Source organism: Dromiciops gliroides, chromosome 3, assembly GCF_019393635.1.
Source record: "Dromiciops gliroides isolate mDroGli1 chromosome 3, mDroGli1.pri, whole genome shotgun sequence".
Lineage (NCBI taxonomy): Eukaryota > Metazoa > Chordata > Mammalia > Microbiotheria > Microbiotheriidae > Dromiciops > Dromiciops gliroides.
This window is the reverse complement of record NC_057863.1, coordinates 387769856-387786808: the sequence shown is the minus strand read 5'-3', so window position 1 is coordinate 387786808 and position 16953 is coordinate 387769856. Positions and strand designations below refer to the sequence as shown.

The following is a 16953-nucleotide window of genomic DNA, read 5'->3' as shown; positions in this document are numbered from 1 at the left end:
GGAGTTTCTTTACTACTATTCCAAATCCTGATGAAATCACAGATCTAGACCAAAAACTGACTTAAAATGTCCTTTCTCCATGATAATGATGACAAGTGTGATAGATCAGATCCCCTTCTGCTTGATCAAAGGAATAGAGTAAGATGATGGAATAATAAATAGAAGATGTTTGTATAGAGCTCTGAGGTTTGTGAAACATGCTTTGTCTCACTGGAGCCTCACAAACACCTTATGAGGCAGGTATCACCATTTTACAGATGACCAAATTGAGGCTCATAGAGATTTAGCTCTCTGTCAATCAACAGTCACACAATGTCATTGTTCAAATTCAAACCTAGGTCTCTTGATTCCAAGTCCAGCAACTATACCATGTTGCTATTTGTAAGTAAAAATATGGCCAAAAAAGAATAAAAAATAACCAACAAACAATCAAAAACAAAAATCCTATGTGAAAAAACAAACAGGAATGTAACTGGCCAAATTATTTGAAGTCCCTCTCTGGACCTCAGTTTTCTCATCTGTAAAATGGAGAGGTTGGGTTGGATTAGGTCAGTGGTGCCAAACTGAAATAGGAATGGATTCCTGAAGGCTGCATACCGACTTAGACAACCACAAATTAACATCATCTGTGTCGTATTGTATTTTTATTTATTTTGTTAAACATTTCCCAATTACAATCAGGATTAGATGATGTCTGTGGTTCCTTCCCAGAGTCTTATGACTGTGGTTCTAATAGCAAAATCAAGGAGGACTAATGGCCTCAAAGTCTGAGGAAGCCACAGGATGCAGTGGAAAGACCACTGTATTTGGAGTCAGAGGTCATGGGATTTAATTCTGACCCTGTTATTTTGCTTATGTGACCTTGGGCAAGTCACTTAACCTTTCTAAGCCTCAGTCCTCATCTGCAAAATGAGGGGTTTGGACTAAATGACCTTGAAGGTCCTCAAGAAGGTCCTTTTGAAGTTCTAGTTCTAAATCTATTATCCTAAAAATTCTCTAAAGAAGATCTTGGATGGAGCCCAGTTATACCACTTATGGGTCCTGTGACCATGCATAAATCACTTAACCTCAAAGAGATTCAGTCTCTTTAACTATAAACTGGGGATTAAAGTATAGGATTACATGTGTGTGTGTGTGTGTGTGGGGGAAGTGCTCTGCAAACTGCAAAATGCTATACATACAGACGTGTTGCTGTGATGCCAGGTATTTTGGTTCTTGAAGTGACTTCATGTACTGTAGTTATGCATATATTAGGCACCCAGGCTTCTGCTTGGCTTTAGTGTCTATTCAGAAGGTGGCACTGCTAGACAAGAGGTCCTTCCTCCACTGGCAGGTGGTATTGGGTGAAGAGAGGTGTCTGAGAAGTTACAGTGGTATGAGGAAGTCTGATGGAGCTCATTGGCAGAGTTGCAACTGGGGACAGTCCAGGTTCTCTGACTTAATCTTCTGGTCAATCAGAGAAAAAGGGAAGAAGGGGATGGGGTTAGCACTCTCCTTCCTCCCCTTGCCCTTCCTTACATAGTTCTCTATTATAACCATTGTGTTCAGTGTCATCCTTACTAAGCAGGGAGAAGAAGCAGCCCCATAGCAAACCTGTTAACCTACCATTTGCCCATTATAATTTCATTTTTCTTTCAGTCCTAAAGATGTTTTCAAATTAGAGAGGCTCCTTTAATAGTTAGAGTGCTTCTGGGATGGGTTTTACCTTTATAGAATAAAGATTCTCAGAGTAGGAAGGGACCTCCACTAATGGTCACCTAGTCTAACCCGTACCTGAATAGCTATCTATTCTATAAAATCCCCAACCAATGGTCATCTAGCCTGTGCTTGAAGGTCTCTAGGAATGGAGAACCTCATTATCTCCCAAGGCAGCCTGTTTCATTTTTTAATAGCTCTTATCATTATAAATATCTCCTTATAGTGAACTGGATTTTGCCTCTCTTTAACTTCCAATCCAACTGAACTGAATGAGACTAATCCTTCTTTCATATAACAGTCTTTAGAGCTGGAAAGGGGCAAAGAAATCATCCAGACCAGGGATTCTTAACCTTTTTTGTGTCATAAACCCCTTTGCCATTTTGGTGGAGCCTAATACTATTGTGATTTGTTGCCTACATTCATAGTTGAAGAAAATGCTAAGTTTCACTTGGTTGTTAATACAGATGTAATTTTTTTCCCATCCAAGTTCAAGGACCCCCTGATATCTATACTAGTGGGCCCCAGGTTAATACCCCCAGATCTAGAAAAATCACCATTTTGTAGAGGGAGACTCCAAAAAATAAAATTATTTGGTCTGAGTAACAGGTATTAAGTGGCAAAGGCCAGATTGGGACCTTCTCCCTCAGTCCCAAGCCACCAGAACTCATCAAGGATTGTAGGGATATGGGAAGACCCATTACCACCTGGAGCATCCTTCTCTCTTACCTTCTTTTCACCCCATTCCCTAGCCTCAGGCTGCTCCAAATCCATCCTTTTTGCCTGACTGCTCAAAAGACCTGGATGAGATGGAAGTCACCAACTCTACTTTGTTAAGATGGCAGACTATCAGGACTTATGATCTTCTTGGCTAGCCCAAGCATCACTGACTGGACTTGCCATCCTCCTCACCTGTAATATTTCTCCCAATAAAGTATAAATTCCTTGAGACCAAGGACTGTCCTGCTTCTTTCTATCTGTATCTCCAGTGCTCAGCATATTGCATGACACATAGTAAGTACTTAATAAATCCATTTTCAATCAACTTGAAATTATGCAAATAAAGTACCTAAACTGTTGATGTATCCTCTGACCCTGAGATTCCATTGTTGAGCATATGCCCCCAAGATGTTGATAACAAAAAGAAAGATTCTATATACACGAAAATATTTATAGCAGCATCTTTTGTGGTAGCAAAGAACTGAACAAAGTAGATGCCCATCAACTAAGGAATGGCTTAACAAATTGTAGTAAATGAATGTAATAGACTTTAAGTGTGCTATAAGAAACAGTGAAGGCAGAGAAGCAGGGAAAGACCTCCATGAACTGATGCAAAGTAAATTATGCAGAACCAGGAAAACAAGATACATACCAAACTACAACAACATTAATGGAAAGAACAATCACCCAGTAACAATTAAAAATGAATATTCCAAAATGATAAAGAACAAGCAGGACCCTAAGGAAAAGATATGAAAAGACACCTTCCTCCACTCCTTTGAAAAGAAGGGAGGTCTACCAGTCTGGAACATAACACATTTTTAGATTTTTTTCAATTCAATAGTTTTTTTCTGATTTTCTCTTCTTTTTTTTTCCCTTTAAAAATATTCTTTGTTATATAAGATGGCTTTCTGGGAAGGATATAGAGGAAAACTTAGGCAATGTAAAAATATAGCAAAAAAAATGTATTTTTAAAAAGTAGAAAATAAATGCTGTGAAATGATAAAGAACAAGATTAGCCTCAAAAAAGAAATATAAAAAGAGACCTCCCCCTACTCCTTTTCTGAGGTGAGGGATCCATGGCTATGCAACATTGCATATAATGTCACTTTTTTATGTATTGATGAGTTTTGCTAAATTTATTTCTTCTCCTCTCTCTCTCTCTCTCTCTCTTTAAAATTCTTTGTTATAAGAAATGGCTCACTGGGAAAGGAAAAAGCAGGGATAAAGGGGGAAATCTAGGCAATGTAAAAAACAAAAGAAAACAATAAAACACCAAATTCTCACTCACTCATTTGTCCATTTACAATTCTTTTCAATGCTTGCAAATCTAGTGCTCTATCGAATATAATCCACCTCTTAATTTAAAGTCTTTTTACCAGGCCTCCCACCACCCTAATTTTCTCTTCTATAGGCTAAAAAAGGATAGTTCCTTTGATTAATCATTATAAAAAGGAATTATTAGATCTCTATCCTGATTTTTTTCCTCAGGACCTGGTTAAATTTGTAAATATCCCTTCTAAAATTTCAGCCTTAGCAACTGACACCTGGAATTTCTTTGCAAGGACCAGTTTGTAGACAACTAAGAACAAGAATTCGATAGAGGAAAAGGGTGTCCTGTCTCCATGGGGATGTCAAAGGGGTTAACTGAACATACCCAGTTAATGTTACTTTAAGTTAAGATCAGATTCATAGGAAACATAAATATCATGAAGCCTTTTGAAAAGTATTTCATTTTTTTCCTTCCATAGTACATTGTTGATTACCCTCTTCTCTCTAGGTTTTTGGGGCACCATTCCCTCCTGCCCCTCTTACCTATAAGACTATTCCTCATTCTTCTTTGTTTGATCCTCAACCAAGTCATGTCCACTCACCATGGGTATCCCAGAGGGCTCTGTACTGAGCCCTTTTCTCCCACTATTCTATTTCAGTTGGTGATCTCATCAGCTCCCATGGATTTAGTTATCATCTGTTTGATTAAATCTCTAATCTACTTATTCACCCCTAACCTCTCTACTCATCTCCAGTTTTGCATTTCTAATTGCCTTTCAGACATCTCAGACTAGATGTCCAGTAGACATCTCATACTCAACATGTCCAAAATGGAATTCGTTATCTTTCCCTCAAAAACCTCCTGCACTTCCAAACTTCTCTATTATATGACCACCATTCTTCCAGTCCCTCAGGCTCCAAATCCCGCTATGGCCAGTCTGTTGCCAAGGCCTATTGATTTCATCTTTGCAATATCTCTCAAATACACCCCCTTCTCTCAGATACTGCCACCACCCTATTGCAGGTTCTTATCACTTCAGGCCTGGGCTATTGAAATTGTTTACTGGTCTGTCTGTCACGAGTTGCTGGCCACCAAAATGATTTTCCTAAAGCACTGGTCTGATTATGTCACTCCCATTTTCTTTTCTTTCTTTCTTTCTTTCTTTCTTTCTTTCTTTCTTTCTTTCTTTCTTTCTTTCTTTCTTTCTTTCTTTCTTTTTTTTTTGTGAGGCAATGGGGGTTAAGTGGCTTGCCCAGGGTCACACAGCTAGTGAGTGTTAAGTGTCTGAGGCCAGATTTGAACTCAGGTCCTCCTGAATCCAGGGCCAGTGCTCTATCTACTGTGCCACCTAGCTGCCCCTCCCATTTTCAATAAATTCCAGTGGCTCCCTATCACCTCAGAATCAAATACAAAACCCTCGGTTTGGTATTCAAAGCCTTTCATCTTAGCTCCCCGCCCCCCAATGCTACCCCCTTCCAATCTTCTTACATCATATACCCTCCCATGTTTGCTTTGATCCAGTGAATTGTGTCCTTGCTATTCCACAAACAAGACACTCCATTTCTCAGCTCCACAGTGTTTTCTCTCCAGGTATTTCCCCAAACTTGGAATGTTCTCTCTCCCCATCTCAGCCTCCTGGCTCCCTATAAATCTCAGCTAGCATCCCACCTTCTTCAGGAAGTCTTTCCCAATCCCTCTTAATTCCAGTTCCATCCCTCTTTAAATTATTCCCCATTTATCCCGTATATAGCTTGTTTGTACATATTTGCTTGTTATCTCCCATCTCCCCTCTTAGACTGTGAGTTCCTTAAGGCCAAGTACTCTCTTTCCCTTTGCTTTATATTCCCAGACTCAGCACAGTGCCTGACACATAGTAGGTACTTAATAGTTGCTGACTGACTGTCCATGTTATAGGGAAGTTATAGGGAGCTTAATTACCAGCAAACAGAGCTGTCCAAAAAGGAGACAGGCTATTTGAGTAGAAAGTCCATTTCCTCTTAATGGAGGTCTTCAAGTTAAGGCTCTATGACTATTTATTGGGAATATTGTAGAAGGGAGTTCATGCTTTGGATTGGGGTTAGGCTAGATGACCTCAGAGGTCCCTGGAACTTCTAAGATTCTCTGTTTTCACAATACCTCTGAGAGGGTGGAGGGGATTATTATCCCTGTTTTAAGGATGAGGAAACTGAGGCCCACAGAAGCTGTGATTTGTCCAGCTAGTTGGTGGCAGATCCAAGTTTCTTGCTTACAGGTCACTCCAGGCTGTGTTATTTTAGTTGTATTCCAGGGGAGGGGGATGAAAGAGGAAAGGAAAAGAGGAAGGTCTGGGTGGGTGCTGAGTAACAGATAGTTACCATCTAAGTGTGTGTCAGAATAAGCCTGACTTTCCCCACCCTCAGTCTTTTCCATTCCAAACAGAAGGATCCTAGCTACTCAAACCTCTCCTCCTCCTCATCTCTGGGGGCAATCTCTGACTCAGACCAGAGTCTCACCTCACAGCCAGTCATGGAAGGGTCATTTCTTCGCTAGACCTGCCAGGCAGGCCAACCCAAGAAGGGCTAACGCTTTTCTAGCTGTTCCCATAGCCCTTCAGACTCTTCCTTTATCCCTCTCCAGTAGAGGGCATAGGCTTCCCAGAAAATGAGGGGCCCAATGAATGCCAGACTGTCCTTTCCTCCACCCATCCACTGGCAGGCTGCTGCCCTCCCTCTTTCCCACACAATTATCCCGGCAACTTGAGACAGAGTAAGAGAGAAAGCAAGAAGCTGGTCTCAAACGGGGCTTTAAAAGCTGTGTCCTTTTCACAAACACATTAACTGTAGCATTTTCTGGGGCCAGTTGTAATACTGTCTGGAATTGTTATGCAGATGCCATGAAAATAAAGTCATTATCTCTCCTCCCCCTCCCCAACATCAGAAAGGTTCCTACAAAAAAAGAATAGGATGCAAATGGCAGAGGTGCCCATTTGTCTATATGAAAATCCTAAATTTGGTCAGACAGGGAAAAGGAAATGGCTATACCACCACTCCACATGAGAATAGAACTGTATGAATTCACAGTTTATAGGCTTTTGTGTAGTCAAACAGTAATTTTGGGGAAAAATAAAACATTATATATAAAAAAAGAAATAATAGAAGGGTGGAGATGGAAGAAGAAAATCTGAATTCTAAACTATTTCTAAAGAGGTACAGTGTTATTACTTTTAAGGGTGGTATAGCTTACAAACAGATGCAGGTACCAAGAACTGAAATTAAATAAGTTAAAAATTTTTAATTCAGAATTGGGCCACATGATATTATACAGCATTAGGAATATAAATAAATCCTTTAATAATAATACTAAATGCTGGACCCACAACCTTAAGCCCTGATATTAAAAACCCACTGTCTATCAGATTCCCCTTATACATGAAAAGGGCCTCTAAATTCAGAGATATAAATGATGCTTACCTTTTTATTTGGCAAAACCCTAGTAGACTAGAACTCCCAATTCCAAGTAAGAATGGTCTAAAATGGGGGCAGCTAGGTGGTGCCGTGGATAAAGCACCAGCCCTGGATTCAGGTGAACCTGAATTCAAATTTGACCTCAGACATTTAACACTTATTAGCTGTGTGACCCTGGGCAAGTCACTTAACCCCCATTGTTCCACAAAAAAAAAAAAGAAAGAAAAGAAAGAGAATGGTCTAAATTGACTTAGTTCTACTGTAGAAAAACAATGTTTAAAAACCACATTTGTAGAGTACTTTAAAGTTTGCAAAAAGACCTTGCACACATGATCACATTTGAGACTCATAATAATCCTGGGAGGTAGATGCTGCAGGCAGTATACCCATTTTATAGACAAGGAAACTGAGAGGCTACATGAGTTACCCATGACAACACTGCTAATGAATAGCAGGGGTAGGATTTAGACCCAGGTCTTTCTGATCCCAGCTCCTCCACTCTAATCACCACATCACAATGCCTCCACATTAGGCAAGGGGAGGAGATAAGCTGAGGCATCATGGGTAAATGAGGGCCAGAATATGAGTTAACAAGGGCCTGTACCTATCAGGTGATACCATTTCATGGATCTTAGGATCAGAGATCAGATTTAAGACAAGGAGAGGGCCTTAGACATAATTTAGTTTGACTTTGCAGATGAGAAAAATAAGGCCCAGAGATTTTGCCAAGGTCACACAAGTAATAAGCAGCAGAGCAGATATTTTAACCAAGTCCCTCTAACTTCAAAAGGGAATTTTTCCCTGCCCCCAGATGGCTCCAGCCCCTCTGCATACTTACCAGTGACAGAGCTGGTGCTTCGGCTGGTCTATTCCATCCAAAGAACTCTAGCTCTTCCTTTAATCTTACAGCTGGATGGGATCCTTCCCTTTCTCTCCAGGGTTTGGATTTGCCCACAACCTGATTTCTTTTAGGCCCAATCTAAATCAAGCCCAGATGATTGTAGTAGATGAGCCTGATGGTTCAGACTGGGTCTCCAGGCAGAGCTGAGACACTCACTGGAGGCAGGGGGCAGGGAGGGGGTCCAAGTATCTCATCAGCCCAGGCTCCGGATGCCAGACCACACAGTGGAGGAGTGTCGGCTGGTGAATGATGCACGGTTAGAGAGTGCACTGCTACAGTGTGTTTCTGGGCAGATATTTCCTGTTTGGTGAGTAAACCTCATTCCTGCTTCCAGGCACAGGAGACTCTGGGCAGGGGGACCACCACTAGAGCCTGACAGAAAGACAATTAATAAAAGTCTCTCGCTGCATTGCCCTCCAATTTTCTACCCAAGAAAAGAGCTGTATGTTTCAAGAGCCTCTGTTTGATCTTTGGGACAGAAAACCAAATGTAATAACCAACCCAAAGTAACAGGGTAGGGAGGCTATATCACTCACCCCATCCTTCATTAGCCAGTGATTATTCCTGGAGCTTTTTGTGTCTTTCTTGTCATCTCTACCAGTCCCAGCCAGTAGGGAGACAGACACAAGAGGGAAACTGAGCCGAGCTTGCACCAATACAGCTATAAGACATTTGGCTCAAAAAAGGTAATCTGCAAGCACCTGGCCTCTGGGCACTCTTATAGTAAGTACCCATTTATCCCCAGTCCAACCAATCTACAAAGTTCAGTTACTCAAATGGTTATTTCACCATCTTGTCTGGCTGGTGGTGACAGATTTGTACAGTGAGGGCCCCAAGTGCATCCTGAGTGATCCACTGGGTTCATTCTTTGAAATTCAGGAATCCATATTTGATGGATAAGACATCAGTAAATTGATCTGGTTAACGTGACTATTCTGTTCCTTAGTCAATCTGGCCTATGAGAAGCTTATCATATTATTAGAACTAGTCATGACAAGAGTCCTGGTCTTGAAATCAAGCAGACTCTCTACACATTCCATCCTCTAATGGCATTGATTCTGTGCCTTCAAGTCAGAGCTCACAGTGAAGACCCAAACCCCAAACACAACATGGGTGGGAGTGCAGCAAAATTTCCAAGGTTGGCAAAGGGCACACACATACCTTGTCTGACTCTCCTTCTCTTGTATTCTCTTCCTACATAATAAAGTCTTCATGAGAACTGTCAACTAACTGGTAAGACAGGAACAATAACTGTAATTTCACTAATTGGTTCATAAGATTACAGGTGTAAAACTCAAAGGACCCTTAGCCACCCAGTACAATCTCTTCATTTCATAGATGAGGAAACTGAGGTCTATCCTAAGAGCATACAGCTGGTGAATACAGGTAAGTTGTAAAGTGTTAGAAATGCAAGCCTGTGATAGGTCTATTTTTTGTTCTGGGAAAACAACAACAAAAACAATTAAACAACAAAACCCAAACAAACCCTGACACATTCCTACCTCTTGGCTTTGCTCATGCCATTTCCCCATTAGAAAAGTCTTCCTCTCTTCTCTCTCTAGCCAAATCACACCTCCTTTTCCCCAGGTCCAACCCAAGTTGCACCATATCCACGTGTTCTTTCCTGCCATCGCTAACCCTAGCAATCTCTTCCTCCTCTGAACTCACTGCATCTATTACCTGTTCCACTATTTGGCACTTAATCAAATGCATGTAGCATGTATACATTTTATATGAATTCTTGTCATTCAACTGTTTTGTGGATTTATGAATCAATTAATCAATTAACAAGAATTTATTAAGCATCTACAGATAATGCCTTGGAGATATTGTGGGTGTGGTTCCAGACTACCACAATAAAACAAATATTTCGATAAAGCCAGCTACACTAATTTTTTGGTTTCCCAGTGCATAGGAAAGTTATGTTTACTATACTGTAATCTAATAAGTGTTCAATATTTTAAACTAAGGAATGTACATTTTTAAACATACTACTTTATTGTTACAAAATGCTAACCATCGATTTGTAATCTTATTCTGGTGGAGGGTCTTGCTGTGATGTTGATGTCTGTTGACTGATCAGGGTGGTGGTTACTGAACATTGGGGTGGCTATGGCAATTTCTTAAAATGGGACAACAGTGAAGTTTGCCTTTTGACTTTCACTTGAACACTTAGAGGCCACTACAAGGTTTCTAATCGCCCTAATTTCAATATTGTTAATGAAGCAGTCAGAACACACACATTTATCACTCTCTTATATTGGTGTGGTTCATGGCACCCCAAAACAGTTCTAATAGTAACATCAAAGATAGGTGATCACAGATCACCACTAGATATAATAATGGAAAAAGTTGGAAATACTTCAAGATTTACCAAAATGTGACACAGAGACATGACGTGAGCACATTCTGTTGGAAAAATGGCGTCGATTGACTTGCTCAACACAGGGTTGCCACAAACCTGCAATGTGTAAAAAGCACAATCTAATGAACTAAAGTACAATACAATGAGGTATGTATGCCTGTACTATCTCCCTCACACAGTGCTAGGCATGAGGGATACTCCTTAAGTTTAAAGGAGGTTTTATATTTTGCATGCCAGGCCTGGATGGGCTCTCAGAAGCTCATTTTGAAATATTCGATGGGAGTCTTTACACCGCAGAAATCAGCAATCTGGACGAATCAGATTTTGATTTATTGTTTTGTTGATTGCCTCATCTTAAAGAAAATGTTACATATATTAGTGCGCATTATGGTTATAATGATGTTATAATGAATGATGCAGATTAAACTTTTGAGTGTGCCCACATATATATTCCAGCCCACCCCCCAGCCCAATTGCTAAACATTCACCAGCACAACCCAGAACTGCTCTATCAACGCTGCTTGATCTCCGCAGGAGCGCTTTAGAAGGCTCGGAGAATAAAGTCATCACCAGACTAAAGGCTAATAATAACTGGCATTTATAGAGCACTTTAAAGTTTGAAAAGTACTTTATAGCCACTATCTCACTGAGCCTAACACCTCACAGTCTAGAGTTACCCTGCTAGTCACTTAATAGGATCTCAACAGATACATCTGGGTGGCAAAGTCAATAGAGTGCCAGGCCTAGAGTCAGGAAGACTCATCTTCCTGAGTTCAAATCTGGCCTCAGACACACTGCTGTGTGATCCTGGGCAAGTCACTTCAATCTGTTTGCCTCATTCCTCATCTGTAAAATGAGCTGGAGAAGGAAAGGACAAACCACTTTGGCATCTTTGCCGAGAAAACCCCAAACAGGGTCACAAAGAATCCAGCATGACTGAAGAACTACTGAACAAAGATACTAAATGAGTGAATCCTTACAACATCCCTTTGGGTTTCCCAGGTAATGATTATCAATACAGCCCTTTGAACTGAGGAGCAGATGGAAAAGTAAAGGAAATGGGGCTCAAACTACCCAAACAGCCAACCCTGGAGAAAAATGACTGGAGAAATAGATAAATTCTAGAGGTTTTGAAGAGAACAAAACTATGGGTGTAGTCCTGCCCTGAGGCAGGGGTATGGATGGGATTTCCTCATACTAAAGGCACCATAGATAGCTGTGGCTAGAGTTGGTAACAGGAAAGAGAAGCAAAGCCAGATCTCCTGATTCCCCACCATAGGTGTGTGGCACAATGGATAGAGTGCTGGACCTGGAGTCAGGCTTAGATTCCACCTCTGACATTACTGACTGTGTGACCGTGAAGAAGACATACAACATTTCCTAGGTTTAGTTTTCTCATCTGTAAACTGGGGATGATACCCAGTTTTACAGGATAGGATCAGGTTAGATAATGAGTACAGAGCAATTTAGTAACTTTAAACCAATATACAGAGCGTCCCAAAAGTCTTAGTTGGGGCAGCTAGGTGGTACAGTGGATAAAGCACCAGCCCTGGATTCAGGAGGACTTGAGTTCAAATCTGACCTCAGACACTTGATACTTACTAGCTGTGTGACCCTGGGCACGTCACTTAACCCCCACTGCCCTACAAAAACCAAAAACCAAAAGTCTTAGTCCAAGCTGGTTTAAGACCATGGAGACACTCTACATAAATGCTAGCTAGGCCTGGAAGGCTAATGTACCAGTATTATCCCCAGATCCCTAATATCTAATATGTTAGTCTCATCCCTAATGTCCCTAGCTATTCTGGAAGAAAGCCAGATTTCCCCATGCTATGGGGAAAAAACATAACAAGCCTTGCCTGTTATGTGTGAAATGGGGAATGTTTGTGCTACATACTCCCTGCTACGAGGAGGCATGCTGATGTGTGCCATAAATATATCTTGTTCCCAAAGGCCACAGACTGGCTTTTATTTGTAAACACATCTGGTAAATAGGGAGCTAGGAAACCTAATAATTACTTACCCACAGAATGAAAACTCCTTGAGGTTAGGGGCTGCTTCATTTTTGTCTTTGTATCCCAATGGCCTAGAATGGGTACCAGGAACAGAGTAGGTGCTTAGGAAATGTGTATTCAATTTGCTGAATCAAATACAGGGAGCCAAGATGGCGGAGGAAAGGCAGTGAGCTCTCAAACTCATGACACAATCGCTCCAAAAAACATCCAAATAACGCCATAGGAAAATGCCCGGAGCAGCAAAACTCACAGAAGAATGTGCTGAAATCATCTTTTAACCAAGAACAGCTTGGAAGGTCAGAAGGAGGGAGCTGCTGTGCTGAGACAGGAGTGGAGCCCAACCCTACAGTCACCCTAACACAGATCCAGTCCCAGGAAGGCCTTGCAAGAGAAAGAGACCCCCAAAGCCTCTGAATCAGCTGAAGCACCAGTGTCGTCTGGAACTAAGCTCACAGTCTGGTGAGAGGGCTGAGCCCTGGGCAGGGGGGAGACTACAGGGGTCTATGCCGGTGCTGAGGCAGAACTTGGATTTTTCACCTCTGCTGGGAACCAGGAGGTAGGCTTGAGTACTAACAACCACAGCACACAAAGCTGGTTGAGTAGCAAGTTGGTCTGGGGTCATCTATGCACCAGGGAACAGGCCAGGTGAGGGAAGAACCTGATTCTCCTTAAATCATACCACCTGGGACTTCTGAAGCTTGGGACACTGCAGCCTGGAAACAGTGCCCCACTTTAAGGAGCTAAAAGTCTAGTAAAAGAAAGACAAGATGAGCCGACAGAGAAAGGTGAGGACCATAGAAAGTTTCTTCAGTAATAAGGAAGACCAAGGGGCACCCTCAGAGGAAGATGTCGACATCAGGGCCCCTATATCTAAAGCTTCCAAGAAAAATATGAATTGGTCTCAGGCCATAGAGGTGCTCAAAAAGGACTTTGAAGATAAAGTTAGAGAGATAGAGGAAAAAATGGAAAGAGAAATGAGGGTGATGCAGGAAAGACATGAGAAAAAAGTCAACAGTTTGAAAAAGCTAAATGGAAAAGCTCTCTGATGAAAATAATTGACTAAGAATTAGGATTGAATAAATGGAAGCCAGTGACATTATGAGAAACCAAGACACAATAAAGCAAATCCAAATGAATAAAAAAAATAGAGGGCAAGGTGAAATATCTTCTGGGAAAAACTGCCGACCTGGAAAATAGGTCCAGGAGAGATAATTTTTTAAAAATTAATTAATTATTTTTTTGGGGTGAGGCAATTGGGGTTAAGTGACTTGCTCAGGGTCACACAGCCAGTAAGTGTCAAGTGTCTGAGGCTGGATTTGAACTCAGATCCTCCTGAATCCAGGGCTGGTGCCCTATCCACTGCAACACCTAGCTGCTCCCAGGAGAGATAATTTGAAAATTATTGGTCTACCTGAAAACCATGATCAAGGAAAGAGCTTAGACATCATCTTCCAAGGTATTCTCAGGGAAAACTGCCCTGAAATTCTAGAAGCAGAAGCTAAAATAGAAATTGAAAGAATTCACCGATCACCTCCAGAAAGAGATACCAAAAGGAAAACTCCTAGGAATATTATAGCCAAAGTCCAGAGCTCTCAGGTCAAGGAGAAAATATTGCAAGCTGACAAAAAGAAAGAATTCAAGTACTGTGGAGCCCCAGTCAGGATAACACAAGATCTAGCAGCTTCTACATTAAAGGACTGGAGGGCATGGAATATGATATTCCAGAGGGCAAAGGAATTGGGATTACAACCAAGAATCACCTACCCAGCAAAAGTGATCATAATCTTTCAGAGGAAAAAATGGAACTTAAATGAAAAAGAGGACTTTTAGATATTTGTGATTAAAAGGCCTGAACTGAATGGCAAATTTGACTTTCAAATACAAGACCCTAGAGAACTATAAAAAATTGGAGTTGGGGGACATGCCTAGGGTTGTACAGTGGGTGACAGTCTTGAGTCTGAGGCTGGGTTTTGGCTGGGATCCCCCTGGGTCCAGGGGTGATGCTTTGTCCACTGTGTCACCTAGCTGCCCCATGATGACATCTTTAGGGTTAAATTGAGGGGTGAGGTGCATTGGTGGAGGGGGAAGGGCAGAGGTGAAATCCTACATGAAATAAACAGGAAAAGGCTTATGGAGTAGGGGAAGAGATGGGAGAGGAGCAGGGCAGTAAATGAATTTCACACTCATCAGAAAAGGCTCAAAGACCTTAAACTCATCAGAGCTGCCTCAAGGAGGGACTAACACATACACGCGCGCGCGCACACACACACACACACACACACACAACTGGGTGGAGTACTCTATTTAATCTGGGTGGTAAATGAGCCTAACACTCATCAGAATTGGCTCAAAGACCTCAATCTCATTAGAATTGGCTCAAGGAGGGAATAATATTCACACTCAATAGGGTGGAGTAATCTCTCTAACCCTGCAGGAAAATAGGAGGGGAAAGGGATAGAGAGGGAGAGGGAGGGAGGGAGGGAGGGAGGGAGGGAGGGAGAGAGAGAGAGAGAGAGAGAGAGAGAGAGAGAGAGAGAGGGCAAAAGAAGGAAGGGCAGAGTGGGGGAGGGGACAGACAGAAGCAAATCCCTTTTGAAGAGTGATAGGATGAAAGAAGAGGGATAATAGAATACATATTATGGGTAAGGGAATAGGATGGAAGGGAAACAGTTAACAATAGCAATCACGAAAAAGAGAAAAGGGGGAAAAATGTACAAAAAATATTTATAGCAACTCTTGGTGGAGGCTAAGAATTGAGAATCAAGGGAATGTCCATCAATTGAGGAATGATGGAAGAAGCTGTGCTATATGATTGTGGTGGAATGGTTTTGTGCTATAGGAAATGACAAACAGGATTGATCCCAGAAAAACCTGGAAAGACTAATGAACATTGATGTATAGTGAAGTGAGCAGAGCTGGGAGGACATTGTGCATAGTGACAGCAGTATTGTTCAATGAGTAATTGTGAATGACTTAACTACTCTGAGTAATGCAATGATCCAAGACAATCCTAAGAAACTAATGAGGAAGCTTACTTATGCACCCCCATAGAAAGAACTGATAAAAAGAACACTTGTGGATTGTACATATATAACCTGGTTGCAATCTTGTGGAGGGGGGAGGAAAGGGAGGGAAGGAGAAAAATTTGGAACTCTAAATTTCATGAAATATCTAATAATAAATAAACAGCACTCCTCAAAAAAGAAATGAATCAAATACAGGTTTTTGTCATACAATAATTCTGTGAGTAAACACTGCAAGCATCAGAATTCCCACTTCACAAACAAGAAAAGAGAGGTACGATGCCTTTCTCAGGACCACACAATGACAAATGTCAGAACCAGGGTGTAAACTGTGGTCTTTTGCCCTCTTCCTATTATGACAGCTTTGAACACTTCTACTGGTCAAAAAGGAGTTATAGGAGGCAGCCAGGTGGTGCAGTAGATAAAGCACTGGCCTTGGATTCAGGAGGACCTGAGTTCAAATCTGGCCTCAGACACTTAACGCTTACTAGCTATGTGACCCTGGGCAAGTCACTTAACCCTCAGTGCCCCGCACAAACAAAAACAAAAAAGGAGCTATAGCAGTGCTGACCCCACTGTTGAAAGGTAACTGGCAAAGTACTGAACCACCCCACCCCTCCAATTTTGTAGACCCTGAAATGCTTTCAGGGTCTTGGGATGTTTTTCATGACTTGACTTCATAACCCATATATCAGCTTCATAATGCTGGTTTGAAACTGGCAGGGGCTTTGTTGCTGTTTTTCTACAATTTAGGGACTCACCTGTCCCTCATTAGGAAAGGACCAAAGAGGAAAGGCAACTGGAGCCAGCCAAGGAAGTTTGGAAAGCAATCAACATTCAATTACCCCTTGCCCATTTTGTAACATTGACAATCATTGTTTTTGATGACAATTGGTAAGAATTAGGTGTTTGCTTATTCTTTAGATAAACTGTTTCATTTCTATAGAAATAAGTATCCTCTTCCTTTTAGAAGGTCTTTGGAGAGAGTTGACCAAATTTAAGAGGAAGAAAAAAAGGATTTGTGTATCTTCCTCTATTAATGTGTACTTAGCTCATATGCACACATAGGTCACAGATGCAGAACTCAAAGGAACTCTAAACCATCTCATGTTGCAGATAAGGAAACTGAGGCCAAAGGAGATAAAAGTGACTCATCCAAATTTATAAATAACTGCAAATATCAGAGGTGGGATTTGAATCCAGGTCTTTTTATTGCACATGTATTGTTGTTTAGTTGTTTTCAGTTGTGTCCAACTTTTCCTGACCCCTTTTGGGGTTTCCTTGGCAAAGATGATAGAGTGGTATGCCATTTCCTCCTCCCATTTTACAGATGAAGAAACTGAGGCAAACAGGTTAAGTGACTTGTCAAGAGTCTCACAACTAGTAGGTATCTGAGGCCAGGTTTGAACTTGGAAAGAAGAATCTCCTTGACTCCAGGCTTAGCACCGTATCCACTCTGGTTGCAGAGCCAGTGGTTATTTCCCTGTACCCCACTTAAGCTAAAGGAATACAGTGAAA

General features: G+C 41.4%; 1 protein-coding gene across 3 annotated transcripts in view; it reads right to left on the bottom strand.

Annotated features, from left to right (window-relative positions):
* Positions 1-16953, bottom strand: part of STEAP3 (STEAP3 metalloreductase) — a 73023-nt gene that overhangs the window by 39564 nt on the left and 16506 nt on the right. Inside the window, exon 2 of one of the 3 annotated variants that reach the window (XM_043991803.1) lies at positions 1182-1446. The exons of the other annotated variants lie outside the window; for them this stretch is intronic. Within the exon in view, the coding sequence (XP_043847738.1) occupies positions 1182-1230 (49 nt within the window). The 5' untranslated portion in view covers positions 1231-1446. The remainder of the gene's footprint in view (positions 1-1181; positions 1447-16953) is intronic. 3 annotated transcript variants of the gene reach the window in all.